The sequence below is a fragment of the Taurulus bubalis genome, assembly GCF_910589615.1.
Source record: "Taurulus bubalis genome assembly, chromosome: 12".
NCBI classification, from domain to species: Eukaryota; Metazoa; Chordata; class Actinopteri; order Perciformes; family Cottidae; genus Taurulus; species Taurulus bubalis.
In genome coordinates, this window is record NC_136600.1 from 5,550,833 (window position 1) to 5,571,462 (window position 20,630).

Genomic DNA, 20,630 nt, shown 5'->3' on the forward strand with positions numbered 1-20,630 from the left:
AATGCTAACTGAAATCTATGAGGTCTGCTCCCTTGTATGCAAAAGCCTTCCATCAGTCACTGTTAGCCAACCAGCAGAGGATTACCAGAATCAGCAAACACTGGTCAGAATTAAGGGATTGTAGAAACAATGTGGGGATTTAAAAACATGTATATTTACTTAGTAGGTCCACAGGAATTAGGTCATGGTGGTGAAAGTAGAATTTTTAAAAAAAAAATACGAAATAGACTGCATGAATGAATTAAGGTAAACTTAATTGCTGTATGTTTGAGTATCGTTGAAATGTTGTGCCGATACATGTTGTTAATGTTGAGATATTTCATTGGATAAGACCTTGACATACTGGTGGCACTACCGGAAAGTTAAGGGGATCACCAAAGTCATAAGGATTGGTGATATTTGAGCATGTTGTAAGTATGTATCATGGCAAAGATGGGATGGCACAAACAGGCTTATGGAAGAGCACAGCAGGAGCGATCCATCCATCAATTATCTGTAACAGCTTGTCCTTCACAGGGTTGTGGGGAGTTGGAGCCGATCCCAGCTGGCATTGGGCGAGAGGCGGGGTACACCCCGGGCAGGAGGCCAGTCAATCACATTTCAGACCCAGAATCCTCTTCCTGTGAGGCGCCAGTGCTAACCACTGCACCACCGTGACTAGTACCACGGCAAAAAAAACTTGATATTTGCAAAGTTTGCCTGGGGAAATGTGGGCTTTTAATTCTCTTACACTAAGAAAAAATGTTAAAGAAATGTTCTTTCTTTTGGATAAAGAGGAATATGATGTGTTCCATCAAATCCATCCAAAGGCCATCCTCCAGATTGGACATATCTGTTGAAATCAATATATAACCCTGGAGGAACCACACAAAAGAATGAAGAATACACAACTCCTCATTAACGAGCGTACTGCTGTAATAGGGTTAAAGGAAAAAACTATCTGTCCACCTAATGATGGATGACATTGGTGTTAAGTGTGGGTTACTGCCTCTCACACACAAACAAGTGCTGAGGAGATTCCTTTCTCAGACTCTTCGACCTGATAACATGACCTGTGATTGTCATGTGACTGAGCACAGTTCCTTTGGTTTGTCTGGTATGTGGAACCCGCATGACTTCACACACAGAACAGAGAGAACACTGGAACAGAACCACAATGCATTTTCTAAACCTTTGTTGTTTGTTTGTTTTTTCGCATAAAAGCAAATACTATTCCAGCTAAACACTTTCATAACTCCTGATCACATTTTCTGTTTACGTGAAATGCCGAATTGTGACGTTAAACTCTAATCCCTTCATAGACTTCAAAGCTCAGACATTAAGAAGGCATTGAAGCATAAGCCACAAATGTATGGGTTATGCTGCATCACGGGACCTGGAGGGTCTCTCTACTACAAACTAATTTGCAAACAACACCATATAAAAAGGGGGAAATGTGTAGCTAAAGAGCATAATTGTCACATTTCATTGAAAAATTGCTAATAATCACATTCATCATCCGTTTCCGGTGGATTTAGCAATCGTGAGTTCTGAACACAGAGCCTTGTCAGGAGCTCGGTTCACCGGCTCTGAAGACAGCGGGCTCATCTAACATCCGCAGCCACATCATTTGCTGGAGTTTTTTTTTTTAAGCTGTTCAGATAATGTGCGTCCACCATGGCTACACATATGTTCCTGCTCATTCAGCTTTGGGCTAATTCCACGCTCCATGCAATAGCAGAATACCTCTGCCGCAGGATTTATGGCTGTCGAGCATCACGTCTCCAACAACTCCCTGATGGTTTTGTCAGCCAGTGCACAGCACACGGCATTGTGAGAACTCATTTCTTGTGCAAAGCTGCTTAGCAGAGATTTGACTACACAGTTTCACATTCTCTGCTGCTACTGCGTTAAACCATACACAAGTGTGTGAGTGTGTGCGTGTGCGCTTGAGTTAGTTGCTGTCCATCTGTTATCACAGAACACAGCAATCCAACTCCACAGCCCCCTGAAAACTGCTGCCCTCTGTCTCTAATGAAGTGGGAAGAGATGCTTCGTCAGCGTGCAACATCACGCACACAAAATACTGTCCAGACCAAAACCCAGCTTTGAAGTCATCAAACACCTCTTCTTTGATACCGGCAAAATATTCTTAAAACGCGAAAAGCAGAGAAGCTGTAAGACCCATTCTCATAAGCTATCATCAGAACAATTAGTTAATAGGGAGGAAAGGGCCACTTAATTAAAATTAAATTAAAATTAAATTAAAATGACCGGGTGAAGAAGACACACGCTGGGTGAAGGGAGAGACCGGCTTTCGCTAATTTCCCCGTTTCCTCTCTACTATGCCATCTCTGTTGTTGTGGCTGGCTGCCCTCTTTGACTGTAACTGCAACCAACTGTGGGAGGTAAATATTAAACAAGTGGAAAATGCTTATATTGTGGTTAAACATGCCATTATCTCTCCCTGTACAACCATATATCGCCCTCCATGAATGTCTAGTTAATTGACTGACTGGTTCTTTTCCAGAAATGCTGGAGTTTCCCGGCCTACACTCTGGGAGGTGTGTGAGGTAATCAACCAAAACACAACTAGTTACACTCAAACTAAACAAAAAATAAATCTTAAATCTTTTTATCTTTTGTATTTTTACCATGCAGCAATACAGTAAAAGGCCCTGGTTATTCCATATATAATGTGCCCAAGTTATAATGTCCTCCGTAGCTCACCACATGTACTTTGACACTATACACAAGTAAATAATGTCCACATAAAATTGTTTAAGCCTCTGTACACATGCAATAGCAAAATAGAAGAAGTACAACAGAACTTCAGTGGAGTTACTCACCTCTGTTGTTGTGCAAGGGCTGTATTTACCTGCAGGGAAACAAGAAAGCACTGTTGTAATAAGAAGCAGATGTAAGCTGAAGCACAAAGCAGCTTACACACACACAAACACACATGCGTGGTAATATAGCTGTTCCATTACAGTGAGAGAAAAAGTATGACTGACAGAAGTTAAGCGCATGTGATGATGATCTTAGCTCTTCGTGTCAAAAGGCTGTGTTTCTTTTGATTCCATGTCTGAATATCATCTGAAAATCATGTGAAATCTAGATTGTCTCAGGATCCACTGCAATCACTGGGCCGTCATTTTCATTTACTCATCAATCTATACAGCTGCTAAAGCACACATAGGGACTGCAGCTGAGAAACTCTTTATTTCAGTATCAATAGTTGTTTTTGTCACTGATGGAAACTCTCAAGCCTAATCAGGAAAGTCTTAGGCATGTCGACAAATGCTAACATTAAACTCGCAAAGGTCATAGTGCAGCTTTGAGGCGTAGTCACATTATATGTTTTCTTTTTGTCGACAAATCCCATGAAAAGACCAAAACCCACAATCTGCTTCAATGCTACCAAGCTATTGTACATAGTCTGCAGCACTCAGGCCCAAGTCTGTTCATTCCCAACGAAAGTTTTATTCTTTAAGGGCTGTTTACAAACACAGCATTGTTGCATTTCTTAAATAATGGCTTGCTATTTCCTAAAGTAGTGTTTAGTAAATGTTCCTCAAACAGGAGGAAGCTGAGCATTTGTTGGGGACTATTTTGAGCTGAGGATTAATACACATGTGGTGTATCGAGAAAGCAGGAACGTGAACGTTAACCAGGTGGTTTGTTCCATCCGAGAGGCCGCCATTACAAACTGTTTGGAAAAAAGGGAAGGCACTGTCAAAAAAAATACCTTGGCAATGACAGGTGACTGGAGAAACCATCTGTCAATTAAACTTTTGCCGATGCCAGTTGAAAAAAAAAAGGAAGCATCTTTTCAATCGATATAAGCCTTGGGTGCCGTTCTCTGCTTTTCTTTCCATGAAGAAATACTCTTCAGTTCGTATATAACTCATGCTATTCAGCAGCTACACTCGCCAAAAGACTGTATATAAGAAGCGCTAGCCTCTCTAAGAGATGTTTAGCAGCATAGACTGTGTGATCCTATGATTCTCACGTGATCTCTGTGTTACCACGAGAATCCAGCAGTCGTGCAAGGTGAAGTCGAATGGCGGTGAAGGAACACGGCACCAAGTGGTGCATTCTGTTAATAGTTTTCTGACAAGAATGGAATTGTCGTAGGATCAAATCATAGCTGGTTTGGTTCATAAAATTAATTAAAAGAATAATATAGAACTTCGCTGCCTTATCCTCTAAATGGATCATGTTCTTGGTGCAGGTTTAAAGGAAGTTTAAATAGCTTACTTATCAGTGATTAAACATTCCCTTCCTCATTAAACTAACTCTGCAAAAGTGCTCTGTGCTCTCATTACTCAAACTAGACCAGTTTTAATAAAAGCTCCGCTTCATTTCTAATCACTGCAGCGGTTCATATAGCATGTGACCGATGATGACAAGACTCCTCCCGATGATCCACATTGCATGAATGTAATCCCTTCAAAAAGAAGACCCACTTAAATGCTCCCCCGGGGCAAAATCTGCCCAGCTTTTACTTCATGAACAAACAGCCTGCTGACAGATGACCCTCGAAACAAATTGGCTGTTTTGTCTGGTGACGCACGGAAAAAAACACAACATCACAACAGCTATGCCGTCAACTCGAAGCCCTCAACGTCGGCATCAGAAGGTTTAAATACCACACGGCTGTAGATCGGGGGAAGAAGAGTGAACAGTGTGATGTGAGCGCTGCACAACAGGGGGAGCAGGTGAACCAATGTGCTTTCTTGCAGGTATAACGACTGAGGCAGGATATTACAAATAGTTGTTCTAAAAAGTGTCCGGCTTTCATGATGTATTCAGATATGATACAAAGTGTCAAGTGCCACAGACGACCCGCGGAATAAAAGAACACTAGGCGAACGTACATGCTGAGCAATGTTGCCAAAGTCTTCTGTCACGATATATATCATGATAACACTATAAATCATGATAACGATATATATATATATATATATATATATATATATATATATATAATGATAGCACTACACTCACCTGAAGGATTATTAGGAACACCTGTTCAATTTTCATTAATGCAATTATCTAATCAACCAATCACATAGCAGTTGCTTCAATGCATTTAGGGGTGTGGTCCTGGTCAAGACAATCTCCTGAACTCCATACTGAATGTCAGAATGGGAAAGAAAGGTGATTTAAGTAATTTTGAGTGTGGCATGTTTGTTGGTGCCAGACGGGCCGGTCTAAGTATTTCACAATCTGCTCAATTACTGGGATTTTCACGCACAACTATTTCTAGGGTTTACAAAGAATGGTGTGAAAAGGGAAAAACATCCAGTATGCGGCAGTCCTGTGGGCGAAAATGCCTTGTTGATGCTAGAGGTCAGAGGAGAATGGACCGACTGATTCAAGCTGATAGAAGAGCAACTTTGACTGAAATAACCACTCGTTACAACCGAGGTATGCAGCAAAGCATTTGTGAAGCCACAACACGCACAACCTTGAGGCGGATGGGCTACAACAGCAGAAGACCCCACCGGGTACCACTCATCTCCACTACAAATAGGAAAAAGAGGCTACAATTTGCAAGAGCTCGCCGAAATTGGACAGTTGAAGACTGGAAAAATGTTGCCTGGTCTGATGAGTCTCGATTTCTGTTGAGACATTCAGATGGTAGAGTCAGAATTTGGCGTAAACAGAATGAGAACATGGATCCATCATGCCTTGTTACCACTGTGCAGGCTGGTGGTGGTGGTGGTGGGGTAATGGTGTGGGGATGTTTTCTTGGCACACTTTAGGCCCCTTAGTGCCAATTGGGCATCGTTTAAATGCCACGGCCTACCTGAGCATTGTTTCTGACCATGTACATCCCTTTATGGCCATCATGTACCCATCCTCTGATGGCTACTTCTAGCAGGATAATGCACCATGTCACAAAGCTCCAATCATTTCTAATTGGTTTCTTGAACATGACAATGAGTTCACTGTAATAAAATGGCCCCCACAGTCACCAGATCTCAACCCAATAGAGCATCTTTGGGATGTGGTGGAACGGGAGCTTCGTGCCCTGGATGTGCATCCCACAAATCTCCATCAACTGCAAGATGCTATCCTATCAATTTGGGCCAACATTTCTAAAGAATACTTTCAGCACCTTGTTGAATCAATGCCACGTAGAATTAAGGCAGTTCTGAAGGCAAAAGGGGGTCAAACACAGTATTAGTATGATGTTCCTAATAATCCTTAAGGTGAGTGTATATATCATTAACAATATATATCATGATAACGATATATATAATGATAACACTATATATCATCATGACAATATATATCACAATACAGCATGTTTTCTGGTAATTCACTAAATAAATGGTCTATATGAAATAACCACATGGTTTTGTATGCTCTTGTGAGAAATACTTGACAAATGAAAAGTATACGGAGCATTTTGTTGTTTAATTAAGCCCTTCAATGAAAAATAATCTGGGAGAGACAGAAAGAGAGAGCCTGTGCTGAACAACACAGATAAGTGGCAACTAGACCAGCAAATCACTCTGCAAAGCAAAACCATTTGTGTGGTTGCATGATCAAAACACTTGCAAAACACTCCCAGAACGACTCCGACTGAAGACGTGCACAGCAGGGATTCTCAACCTTCTCTACTCCATAACTCGTCATAGGGTTCATGGGAGGATTGTGGGGAAGAAATGAAGATTTGATTATAGCTAATGAATGATCACTTTCAATAGTCGGATAAAAGTAATGGATACATGTTTCAAACAAAGTCTTCGCAAGATAATGCGCTTCGCCATATGATGTGTGTGTTTGATAATTTGCAGATTTTGTGTGTAATGTGAAGGAAGCGGAAAGATGTTCATCTGCATCCTTTTGGCAGCAGGTCATCATTTTACCTTCATCCAATCTCAATATCTATTGGGGTTTTCAAGATAATCAAAATACATTATTGAACACGGCCGTGCTGCTCTGCAATGTTTATTCTGTCAAAAAAAAAGCATTTAAACTCCCTATTTCCAGGGAAAAGATCATTATGAAAGGAGAAATCCGTACAATATTACACACTTGCGATTGTGTTATTATTGTATGACATATAATCTGACTTTTACTTGTATTTCCCGATGTAAAGCGAATTATTTAGAGCTGATGTAAAACTGATTTGTTCTTGTATTCCAATTGTATATTGTATGTTATGTACAGCAGCCTTTATACGTATATGTATTATATGTTGTGTTAAGTTGTGTCAAAAAGTAGGATGGGAGCCAAGCTCCTCTTTTATGGAACCAGCTTCCACTTTCAGACACAGTCACCTCATTTAAGAGTAGACTTAAGACTTTCCTCTTTGATATAGTCTCTTATACTCTCTTATAGTTAGGGCTGGCTCAGGTTTATAGTTAGGGCTGGCTCAGGTTTATAGTTAGGGCTGGCTCAGGTTTGCCCTGGTCCAGCCCCTAGATATGCTGCTATAGGCCTATAGGGACATCTTAGGATATACTAAGCTCCTCTCTCCTCTTCTTTCTCTCATTCTGTACAAATTCATGTATCTTCAATGCACATTACTAACTCTACTTCTTCCCCGGAGTCTTTGCGCCTTCTCACCTCACAGGTTTCCATGGATCGGGGCTGTGCCAGAAGCCCTGCCAGGAGCCCTGCCTCTTGGGCCCTGCTTCCTGGGCCCTGCCTCTTGCCTCCTGCCTCCTGCCATGGCCCTGCTGATGCCCCTTCTCTTTGTCTCCTTCTGTTGATTCGTGGTTATCTGGATCGTGGTCCATGCCTACTACTCATTATATGAATCATTTCTGTCAAATTCATTGAATGTGTTGTAACTCTGTTACGTTGTTCATTCTGTACACATCTATTGCATGATGTGAATGATGTGACATGTCGCGAGCAGCCGAGGAATAAAAGCCTGGACCCTCTCAATGGTCTTCCGTGCTTCTAAAAATAGCACATTCATTCTAAGCATATATACACCTACAGGCCACAAATGGCATCATCCTCACAGAAGTGCGGCGCAGTTAACAAATCAAAGGCCAAAATGGTGTGTGTGTGTGTGTGTGTGTGTGTGTGTGTGTGTGTGTGTGTGTGTGTGTGTGTGTGTGTGTGTGTGTGTGTGCGTGAGTACATTGCAGCTGGAATTAAGAGCACATCCCTCAGGTGTAGTCCATTACGGACTGAGACTAGATAGGTAGATAGATAGCTAAAGGGGCATTTGGTCAGTCTGCAAATCGGATTACAGCATCCACTGAGCATTGCCAGACCTGTGTACCAGTGTTCAGAAGGACACAGACACACGGCCATCACACGGCATGCAGTGTCATCGGTTTTGTTTTTTAATCCTGGTTGATACCTTTGTATGAGGGATGCTAGACAAATACCACAGAAACGCTGTAACTGTGTCCCATGTGAGACACAGATGACCACAAAGCACGATAAAGTCAGTATAAATGTCCTGCATAGCCCACAGACACCATGCAAACCACCTAAAGGGATATTTTCCACGATATCGCAGTAATTTTCCCTTTGGCTCACTACATGCTGCCACTGTCTCCTCTCACTTTCTTGGATGGTTCCAGAGCACTTGTCACACCAGCATTTTGTATTGCACCACATTAAACAAAGCCCCCACCCAATCACAGGCCGATAGGAACAGCCATGAGAGACATAAGGCCCGTGCAGGGGTGAACCATCACCTTCTTTCTGTTTACACCCGATTCATCGGCCACGTGCATGCACATTTCAGCTTGCAATAATCACATCACATCGGCTTATTATGTGAAGTTGCAAACAGGCTGAGAGGCCTTCAATGAGAGATGGAGCCATGTGATGCACACATGCCTCAGAGAGGAGGAATAGTGATCATCTGTGAGAACCACTACATCAGGGCGAGCCAGGGGACTATTTGTTTGTCAGTGATCAGGTGTGACCGGGCCCCATGACCGGCTGATGTTGTCCTGCTGCAGATTAGAGACTTACAAAGCACCTGATCAGGGAAAACATCTAAAGCCTTAACATGCCGCATGTTTTTTTTTATAGCACCATTATTGCTCTGTGTTTTCACTATATTCCATTAGGGAATATACACAGTGATGTGATTTTGCAGGCTATCTTGCATACGCATTTTAGTCTTAATCACAACACCCATTACTTGAAATGCAAGTGATGGTCTGGCCTAGATTGAGAGTAGCTTTAGGCGCACTCATTCTTATATAAGATGTTACCTTCACAGCCCTGGTGATCCACCCTCACGGACCCGTCTTTCTGTATTCTGACATCCCCCGGGCCGATTATCCTCCTCGGAGCATCCGCGGATGATGCTCCAGCAGCGGCGGAGGAGCTCCCTCTCCTCCGGTGCCCCTTCGCAAGCGTCCTGCAGCACTGGTAACACACCGCCCATGCCTGCTCCTCGTTGATGGGCTGGCTGTAAAGCCTCAGTATCTCTTCCAGGGAGAGACCCTCCTCTGTCGCGTTCATTGCGCCGCGCAACTGCTGCTCATCCCGGTGCGTCGCCGCGGCAACGTCCGTCAGCCCTCCGTGGTCCCCGCGTCGCCGCTCGGCCATCCTTTCATTCTCTCAGCAGCGCAGGAGGAGGAGGCCCGAAGACGAGAGCAGGTCCAGGCCGATGAGCGAGAGGGAACCTGGCGGCATGGATGCTTTCTGCTCCTGCTCCTCGGGAGCAGCGGCCAGTAGCGCGCCGGTGGCGGATGTTTCCACCTCGTTCAGGTTTCGGTGCCACCAGCGCGGTCACGAGGCGGTGTGTGTGCGTGCGTGCGTGCGTGTGTGTGCGCGTGCGTGTGCGTGTGTGTGTGTGGGAGGAGGGGACGTGTGATCGTAGCCTCCGCCGTGTGTGTCTCACAACACAACCCAGCCAGCCAGGCTCACTCTTTCATCACATGATCTCTCTCTCTCTCTCTCTCTCTCTCTCTCTCTCTCTTTCTCTCTCTGTCTCACACACGCACACACACACATAATTGTATAGGTGGTCAGACGTAATCATCACACATAATTATAAGGGAATGCACCACTACATTACAATATCAACTGAGGTGTGGTGTATTTATGACATCCTTAATGGTAAGCGGGCTACCTAAATACACAGGTGTTTAATCAACTATCACCTGACTGACAGAAAACGGAAGAACTGTAACAGGTTCTAAATAATGCATGGAGGGTGGGAGGAGAGGACACCTGCAATCTATATATAATTTATCCAGTTGGAATCATTTAGAGCTTTTTAAGGATGTGTTTTTATACTTGTTTTAATTTTTCTTTGTCCATTGTATCATGTGTGTACCAACACCGAACATGTGTTGTGCAGCATGTGTTCATTGCTTGCTATCAATTAATGTGTATTTATTTGATCAAACATTTCCTCTGAATAAAGTATGTCTTTTTAAAGTCTTTTAAAAAATCTGTTTTATTTATTTATGTGTTATTATGTGTTTTTTCTTATTTATCTGTCTCATGTGTTTTAGATAAGAAAAGATAACCCTGTATTAGTCCTGCAGTGGGGAATGATTACAGCAACAGACACATAGTAAATACAAAAATTAAAAAGTAATTTAAATGAACAGTAAAACAGTAATAACAGTAAATAATCCACAATAGCAGTATTATATACAGACAGAATACAAATGTATTTATATTGCACCAGTTCAAGTGATTGTGATGAAGGAGCTGTGCAGAGCTGCAGAGTGTCCTGCATGGGGTGGAAGGTGTTGTTCATCAGGGATGAGAGTTTAGCATCATCCTCCTGTCTCCCACCACCTCCGCCAGGTGATAGCTTAGCATCATTCTCCTGTCTCCCACCACATCCGCCAGGTGATAGCTTAGCATTGTCCTCCTGTCTCCCACCACCTCCACCAGAGAGAGTTGATGTGAGGCATCAGATATCAAAAGACCCCACACAATTAATTGCCTGACTAGTCTTCTAATTAGGAGGCTAGAGTAGATTATAGATCATAGTGGTGTCTTCAACCTGAGCAGATGTCTAATCAGGTTAACTGTAAACACCTGTGTGCAGTGCAGAGCCTTTTAAAAATAGGCATTAGTATTGATTCCAGCATACTGCTGGTCTGTATTTTCTCATTATTGTCCATTATATCTATTTTCTTATTTTGTAGTAGTTACCACAATGATTGTTTCTTCTTTGGATACTTCATTAATGTGAATATTGTACACATTTTCTTTTGTTCTTTTGCAAAATGTTCTATATTTGTTCCTATAACTTTTCTGTATTGTTTCCTTTTATTGGCATACTTTGTCCCCATTAAAATCAGAGTGTTACCTCTACACTGATCGATCCAGCATTGACTCTCAATAATGCAGAGCGCAAACACCTCAGAGAGATGGCTGTTGTGGTGTTGCGACACGGCCTTACTAAGATCTTTGTTAGATCACTGTTATGTGTTATTTTGTGCTGTCATTGCTGTGTGCAGATCTCTTGTATGACTTGATGACATTTTAAGGTCATTAGACTTACATGCAGTTCAGACGCACGTACTCTGATCTTCATGTGGTGAAAAAGGAAGTATACTTTCTCGTAATGTACTTATTTACAACTTTGAAGTAAGATGTACTTCATGCGAGTGTCTCCATTGTACTATATATTTCTATTGCACTACATTTCAATGGGAATTTTTTCACAGAATAGGTTAATTTAATAGCTTTAGCTTGTTACTCTATTTCAGACGGGAGTCACAAAACACACTATCAGTGTAAAACATGATGCATTGTGGGTAATTAAACTTCTCTACAAGTGGCTCTACCTCGTTCATCATGATGAACAATGAATCATCAACATAACAATAACACAGGCAGGGTCACTTTGCATATGTACTTGCATAATTTTGACCCTTTGATAGAGGGTTTGGCTTCCAACATGTTCAAATAAACCATGCAAGGACACCTAAAGTGTCTGTTTAGTGCCCTCTGCTGTTGAAATCTCCAGCGGTCCTCCATGTTGAAACCATAAGTACGTTTGCTGAAGCCATGTTGGATTCCAAAGGATTTCTGCTTAAAGAAGAACTGTCCTTCAGACGCCTGCAGCTCTCCGGATGATCGTGAGTCATCACGAGGCTTCACAGAGGATCTCTTTACACCGAGCTGGTCCTGTCTCTTTTCCATTGCTCCCACGCGCACATCACCATATGACGATCACACGGTGTTCATATTGATTTAGTTTTTGTCAATTAACCTTGTTTCACTTTGCCAGGATAGTGCTATTAAGATATAAAAAACTCTTTTCCGAGGGGATCCCGGAGCGTAAAAGTTTCACACACAAAAGAACAAATATCAGGCTTTCACATATCCAGAGATGGGCAGTATTTCTATTACTTGTATTTGAAATATGTCAATTACTTTTGAGTATTTTGTAATTTGTATTTGATAGGGCTGATAAAATATCTAACGTAATTTGTAACAAAATAATTTAGAGTGAGTAATTTTGTATTTAAAATACTCAAAATACTTTCTCCACAAATCAAAAAACAATTCACAAGTTCAGTCTTCAGATCTTTAAAATCCTAGATTTTGAATACAAAAAACATATATTGTATTTTGTTACATTTTCTGACACCAGTATTTTGTATTTTATATTTTAATACATGTATTTGAGGGGTATTTTGTATCAAAATATTTTGTAATGTATTTTTGCCCATCTCTGCACATATCTATAAAATGAAATAGTTTTTAATATATTAATAAAATAAAATATTCCAAATTCAACAATTTCAGTCATTTATGAATCCCTTCACAAATGGACACACATTTGATAGGATTTATTCATCAATCATATTTATTTAAATCACTGGTTTACACACAATACTCTGATACAGATCTTATTTGACGGCAAATATACACAACATGAGACGACAACACACGCACACTCGTATCACATCCTCGTTACGCAAAGCGACCGCACAATCTCATAAACACATAGCAGGTCTGGTTGCCGTGGGTAACAGTGATAACATGTAAACACAAAATCTCTGAACAGTAAAGGTGTCGCTATATCAATATAAGCCAGTACACGTGGAATGACGCAGTAAATATACATTTAACATGATTTTTTAATTTCACATCAAAAAATTTCACATCAAAAAAGAAGAAAAACAGCCTGTAAACAAAAACAATAATTAAAATTATTTTTTGTATTGTTGTCCCTTGGTTGTAAAAGTGATAGAAGCTTGCCATTGGACAGTTTCACCACAAGGAATGAACATGCAGCGTTGTCATTCAAGCAGCTGGTGGGGAGACGGACACCGAGGTTTAGGGAAGGAAGAGCGAACTTATCATCAACACTCATAGAGACAACATTGGGAAAGTGTTAGACTTTAAAGTCCAACAGGTTGCAGTTGATCTTGTCGTAGACGTAAGGATAATACTCCTGCTGGCTCAGGTTCAGACCCGGGATGTCAATCGCAACCTGAAAGAAAAAGACAGTGGGTGTAAGCAGCCGTTTTCTAAACAAAGAAATGAACGCCACCCACGATGCCTCAGGGAAAACGTGACTTCAAACTTTGAAATCTAAACAGATTTGTTAAGTTAAGTTTCTTATCAGTACTAAGACTTCAAATTAATATTTTTAATGAAATCGAACATAATGGCATTTTTTTCACCTATAAGCCCTGATTTTACACAATAGCAGTAATATACTTACGTTGAGGGCATATCTTCCAATTTGAAAATAATTTTCTTTTCCTCCAAGTGCATTGTCGGTTGATGTAAACGTGTATGTACATTTGGATGTGTGCGTGTGTGTGAACATATAACATATTTTTATGTTTGTGTTGCTCACATATGTATCACTTTAGTTTATCTGTATTCTTTAAAAGAGAACTTAATGAAATAAATCAGCAAATAACAAACAAAAAAACATATTTATACAATATTATTTAAAGACTGGAACATCAATGAATGCAGCTTTATGCCTCAATATAAAACATTGTTTGGTACACGTCTGTGTCACAGCATAGATTGCATATAGAGGTTAAGACCACTGTATTTGTCTCTTCTTTCTTTGCTGAAAATATCAAGCTTTCATAAAGTATGGTTTGAGTATACTTTAATTTGTCACTTGAACGCTCAAAAGCTGCTTTGAAATAGTGTGTAATGTGAAAGGAGTTATTTTACAATGCACTACATTACCATATACATCTAAAATAAAGAAAGAACAGTATTAAAATGTTCAGATGAATTCATTTTAGAAAACTAAAAGTCTCTGGAAAAGATACTTGATACTTTGTGATTTTGCGTTTTTCTTGTTGCTTGTAGTGAGAGCCGTGACACAATATTACCAAAGTACTTACGTCGATGATAGCTGCTGCACTGCTGTCCAGATGTTTGTACAGCTCATTCAGCACCTCCCTCAGCTTCTTCATCGTCTTCTTGCTTGGTTGCAAGAGCATGGCCTGAAAGTTTACCGGCAGCCCATACCTGGAGGGAAACGTTACATAAATAAGTAATGCAGAAATCATTTTCTATCTTTATTTGGTTTTTGAACTGCTGCCAGTTTATAATTAGTTATATGTATCAGAATGTATGGGCCACATTAAGACTGGATTTCTGATGACAGTACCTTAAAACAGATTCCACAAACACCCTCAGTGCTTTGATGTGAATCCATGCGATAAAGGCTTCACTGAAGTTCACTTTCAACCATCGGACAAGCGGGCCCTGGCGAGAGCAGATGCAGATTAGGGTCATACCTTGTTTTGGGATGTGTTTTAAAATCTCCCCAAAACAGGAGAGGAAAGAATTTGCAATCAACAAGAATTATTTTTTTATTATAATGTTCATAACATTAATACGTTCTTCATAATTAACAAAAAAATTAATCCAACGGTTGCTCAGAAAAACATTAAGTATACTTGGCAAAAACAAAACATTCGCACATTTTGAATTGTAAATGATTGGTTACTATGGTTACCAAACTACTTGTGTGGTTCCTTGAATACATCAGACGGAGACCTTAACAGTGTGGAACTGTATCAATGAGCAACGTTTAGCCAAGCATTGTGTAAAAATATCCAAGAGAAAGCTACACAATAACACACAAACAACAACAAAAAAAACGCAACACTTAGGAAAACGATGTCCTGTTCCATCACTTACAAACTGCTTCTTCTTATCTGTGGATAGCCGTGTCATCTCCTCTTTGTCTGCCTTCATCTCCTCCTCGTTGTACTGAAAGTCTCTCACTGTGAACCTAGAAACAAGATGTCGGAGGCAGAAATCAGCTTCATTTGATCGTAAATATTTCTGTGTGTATAAAATTACAAATATAAACCCTGTGATCCATGTCCAGCAGATATATTTAGTCAGAGCTATTTATATTTGTTGCGCGGTCTGGCTTATTTTGAACACGTTTCAAACCTCTTGCAAATGACAGCGCACGTTAGCTCAGTGTGACGACTCTTACTTGTTCTCTCTGGCTTTGTGTTTGAAGTCGTCGATGGCTTTCAGGAATAGGGTGACGCTGAACAGTCCACTGTCATTGTCTTCAAATAGCAGACTGGAGGAAACAGACAGGTACTTGTTATACGACTGTTCTGATGTTTATGACAAACTGTAAATGAATGGGTGAATAAAGACTCAATTTAAGAAATTTAAAGAAAAATACAAATGAAATCACTGATGAGATCACTCACTTTGAGGATCGGGGCACCACCATCTCAGCCAGTGTCTCATATGTTTTCTGCCAGTCAACGTACGCCGTCCTGAAAGAAAAGAGAGACACTAAGAGTGCATCTCATCTCTCTTTCTCCTGAGGCCTTCTAGAGAAATAATACTCACTTTGGTACAACTACCAGCATCGTGATGAGGTACTCCGAGTCGAGAACAAAGTCTTCCTTCTTGACGATGTCGGCGAGGCTCCTGGTCAGCAGGCTCCCCCTGGTGGCACACGGCAGTGTTACAACAGCATGGTTGCGACGCAGAGAACGTGTTGACAAAAGCTAACTTTTCAGACCATGCTGACACCGCCACGGGAACACGCTAGATGAGCCGTTAAAGTGCATATATTTTGCCATTTGATGACGTGCAAATTGGTACATGTGGGTCACTCACGCATTCTTCCTCTCCAAGTTCTGCAGGTTTCCTTTCAGGTTGTTGTAGGCTGATGCTCTGGCCTTCAGGTCATTGTCAATCTGGGTTACTTGCTGGGGAAAGACGAAAAAACGTGGATGAGATTATTTACGATTGACAAAATAAAATGCAGAGTGACATTCCCTTTAAGGGCTCTGCTCAGAGCCCCTATAGCCCCACTGCCCAGTAGACTACAAACATACACAGACAATTCACAGCAATATCTGTACAACTATTGACAAATGCACACACAGAACGCAGAGACCTACCTTTGCGATTATTTCAGAGATGTTTTTAAGTGACTGTTTGATGGGATATTTTGCCATGTCCCATTGAAATCTGGTGATATAGGTGACGAGATCAACTGGGGAAAAACAATACAACAAGAGACCTGTCAGGCTATAATCAGTTTATTATCAGATTATATTAAGACAGAAGACGGGTAAAACTACAATTTAATTACATCGTGATTTCAGATCCGATAGGAATTTGAAAGGATTGTTAAGAACATTTAGAACAACATCAGTGTGACTTAGGTGTTATTAGCATTATTGTCCAGTTAACTTTGCATTCCCACAGCTTGTTTTGGTGCTGAAATGATCTTGACACATTGTGTTACTTGCTAACATCAGCGTACCTCCGTTCGCCAGCAGGTTCTCCTGCACTTTGTCTCGACTGTCTTCCAGCACGTCAGCCATGTACTGAGCAACCTTCTTCACCACACTGTGAACAACCGGGAGACATCAAAACAACGGCATGCCAACGCAAACTGCGAGCACAGCAGAGCCGGCGCAAACCAAACGTTCCCACTGCACATGCTCACACATGCCACACGACCTGGTCCCCGAAATTCTACGCAAACACACTCATCAAAAGCTTTCACATATTCCCGTTAAGGTAATTTCCTGACAAGGCAATTTATAATATGGCAGACATGCAGAAGTTCAGGATTTTTAACCGTTGGGCAGCACATCAGAAGCAGAACTGTGTCTACAGTAGTGAAGCCAGGAGACACTGACAGCCAAGTCACACCTCAAGCCTAAAAGGTTCATAAGAAAGTACATCTGCTTCTTCGCTATCTATTGAAAGATGTGTATTGTTCTTATAACGACAGAGGACAAGAAACAAAAACATATTCAAATAATTCAATCAAAACTCCAATAAAATGCATTAATGGGTGCAATTTTGAAGAATTCAGTAGTTTAGGTGTTCTTTTTTCCCCTCCCAGATATGGTGGACGGAAACTTCTATAAAGGAACTAGATTAAAGGCTGTAGTCAGACAACGTTAAACCGTGCCTTTCTCACAGTCTTGGAAATATCTACAGAGGAAGCAAAGTAGAACTCAGGCAGTAATGGCTCTGTGTGAGTTTTTTGGATGTCAGTATTTCCAAAAGGCTATAAATTACACTGAAGTGCACTCGGGGCACAAGTCATTGGGTATTTATATACGACGGGGGGGGAAAGAGCTGTTGGTGTGTCAACCAACTGTAAATTGCCAAGTTTAGACTGAGAGGCCCACTAGCCACTGTGAAATTCCTCACTGTTACAAGGGAAGGGAAGGGAAGGGATTAGGAAATGGTAGAGTCAGGGGTGCTACGCAGGTTAGGAGGTTTTTGTTATCATGCACTAAAACAGTAATTGCATCACATTACATTTCATTTAGCTGACGGTTTTATCCAAAGCGACTTACAATAAGTGCAATTCAACCATGAGTACAAACTCAGAACAACAAGAATCAAGAAAGTAAAATTTCTTCAGTAAAGTTAAACTACAAAGTGCTATCAGTAAGTGCCATTAAAGTGCTACTACGGCGCTACCTTCCCTATTCAAGATGTAGTCAAAAAAATAAGTGTTTTTAGTTTGCGGCGGAAAATGTAGAGACTTTCTGCTGTCCTGATGCCTTAGATTGCCTTAGATATTAGCAAAGTTCATTCCAAGTCGGAACACAGCGGGTGGCATACCTTTCAACAAAGGAGTCTAATTTGGCGAGTTCATCCGACAGCCCAACCAAGACATCTAGGGTGCCCACCTGTTTTTGAACACAAAAAGTCAAACATCAGCACATTATGATCCGCGAGTCATCAGCCCTGAGATTTGCGCCGTTTTGAAGTAAGGGTCAGCGGGGTTGTGTTTTAACATCTGAGGTCCAGTCCGCCTACAGTGACATCCAGTGGGGGCCCTGTGTGCTTATGATGGCGCCGCTTTGTCCGGGGCCACTCATGCGTCGCTAGCGGTTCCAGGAGAAAATCGCATCCCCACAAGGCTGCGAGGTCAGCGGGGTTACTTCACCTTCGGCACAGAGAGGAACCAAACTAGACGAGCCGGGTCGATCTGCGGACAAAAACTTCGCCAAAACCGACCGCTTCAACATGCAGGCGACGGATCCAGGTGAAGAATGCTTCCCGTGCACACAATCTGCTTATTCTTGACAGTGGATATATCAGGTGAGTGATTTTTAGCCTACCATTACTTCTTTATGAATAGAATTGTGCAAGAAAGAAACGTATGTGCACATTCTACTGCTTGAGTGCATAAATTCATTACTACAAAGTAATGACTCTGTACTTCAGCATGGGAGACAGGTGTGATGTTCATGCTCACCTTGAGGTCTGGGATGTTGAACTTGTGGTTGCTGGAGAGGTTGTTGGTCCGCGTGGTGGCTGCCATCATGGTGTCCCATGTTTGCTGGCAGGTCTTCTCTCCCGGTGCAGAGATCAACCAAAACTCTGTCATGGTTCTGACAGCACTGGTGCAGCTCGAGGAAAAACTGAGAGGAAGACTGTATTCAGACTCACGTGTCCTGTGTTATGATGCAGTTCATAAATCACTGAGAAACCCTGAGTTAGTCTCTTTATCAACAGCACTGATTTGGTTACAGTACAGGTTCAGTGTGTTTACATGTCTCCTGTCTTTAGCTAATTAAATCATGCTAACCCTCGCAAGAAGAAGCTCATTCAGTGTTTAAGTCTATTAACTAACAGGACGTTTTGCCGACACAAACGTACTATCAACCCTTTACTGCTAGCTTACGTTACAGAGCCCTACAACAAATTGAACGATAACGCTACTGTATAGAATCTAAAGAAAGCTAACCCCAACAAAATAAATGGTTAAGGTCAAGCAACATCTAGCAGGGATTAGCTAGCTACCCGTTAGCCACTTAGCTTTCCTCACGACAACAACAGCAGCAGCAGCAGAGGTGATTATGCTCGTGTTTAGCAAAGTCACTCACCTGTGAATATCAAATGTGGCCGTTAGAAGTGAAACAAATATATAGCTGTCTATGGCTTGACAATTTTCATAGTCGCCATTCGATACAGTTGGTGAGGTCTCCTGACAGCAGCATCAGAGTCAGCTGATCTGCCAAAGGAACCGGAAGGCCTCTCACGCGCTCTGCTCACTGGAGAGACTCCGCAGCGACTCCTGCCGGTGCACAGCAGTGACTGCAGGGCAAGTCACTGCACCGATGACTGTGATGCTGATCCTTGTCAGTGAGTTTGATGCTGTGGTTCAAGGGCACTTCTGTAGGGATGTAGAGAAGATGCGTGCAAATGTCATGCAATAACATAGATCAGTAACTGCCATAAATAAATACTTTATTTATTGGAATTGGGAAGACATTTCCATGACACAGTCAACTTTTCAAAAACCTATTTTGGTGAGGCAACATGATTACTCTTTACTCTTTTAACCAAATTTCCTGAATTACAAGACGTGATGAGAACTCCGGACTTGAGTGTCAGTCCACTTTCCAAGTGCATTATTTAACCTTATAAGAGAAGCACAAGGGCGATATCTTGGATGCCAAGTCAGCAAGCATTTGAGGCTTTCAAGTTGCTAAATTTGGAAAAGCCGGCTCAGGTTTCCTGACTTTGGGTGTCTCCTGCACAGAATCTGAAGGAAAACGCCCCCAAAGGGACATGTTTATAGTTCAGTGGGTCTGGGGTTCATTGTTTGGGACACAATGGTTGGTTTGCCTGGAGCCAACCCTCGACATCAAACGGCAGGTCAAGTTTGCCCATAGCTGGCCAGAGGCCAATCTGCCGGGATGTTATAAGGACACACACACACACACACGCACACACGCACACACACACACACACACACACACACGCCATAATCAGTCATTCTGCAGGTCGCAGACTGCTGCTAAGACTCTGGTGTGTGTTCAGAATCAGAATCAGAATCAGAAACCGTTTATTGCCAGGAATGTTTACACAAACGAGGAATTTTGCTAGGCGGAAGGTGCATATATTAGACATTAGACGTTAGACGAGACAAGCAACAATCAACAGTCAACGACAACAACAGTGCAATGATATTTAAATCAAGTTTAAGATAAATTGCTCAGACAAACAGATAAAGTAAGTGTATGTTAAAGTGACATGTGTGTTTAAGTTAAAGTTAAAGTGTATGTTAAGTGGCATGAGTGTTTAAATATGAAGTGTGCAGTGGAGTGACCGGTAAAAAGAAAGAAAAGAAAGAAAAATAGTCTGAAAAATAGTCCTGAGGGTGGAAAAATAGTCCGAAAAAAGTCTTGAAAAAATAGTCCAAAAAATATGTTCTTCCCCATACT

The 20,630-nt window shown here is 41.5% G+C and overlaps 2 protein-coding genes across 2 annotated transcripts in view; both read right to left on the minus strand.

The window, feature by feature from the left end:
- Nucleotides 1-9,528, minus strand: part of spire1b (spire-type actin nucleation factor 1b) — a gene marked incomplete at both ends in the record, with an annotated part of 32,544 nt that extends 23,016 nt beyond the window's left edge. Inside the window, 2 exon segments of the mRNA XM_079227694.1 lie at nt 2,829-2,857; nt 9,189-9,528. Coding sequence (XP_079083820.1) covers nt 2,829-2,857; nt 9,189-9,528 — 369 coding nt within the window.
- Nucleotides 9,529-12,749: 3,221 nt separating this feature from the next.
- On the minus strand, nt 12,750-19,391 carry LOC306744368 (V-type proton ATPase subunit C 1-A-like). Its single transcript, XM_079226991.1, has 13 exons — nt 19,287-19,391; nt 18,656-18,821; nt 18,016-18,083; nt 16,691-16,776; nt 16,323-16,417; nt 16,036-16,127; nt 15,763-15,861; nt 15,618-15,686; nt 15,389-15,481; nt 15,082-15,175; nt 14,546-14,643; nt 14,277-14,403; nt 12,750-13,393 (listed from the first exon to the last, which is right to left on the minus strand). Exons 2-13 carry the CDS (start codon nt 18,785-18,787, stop codon nt 13,295-13,297), a joined length of 1,152 nt encoding a protein of 383 aa, XP_079083117.1. The 5' UTR covers nt 18,788-18,821; nt 19,287-19,391; the 3' UTR covers nt 12,750-13,294.
- Between the last annotated feature and the right edge of the window lie 1,239 nt (nt 19,392-20,630).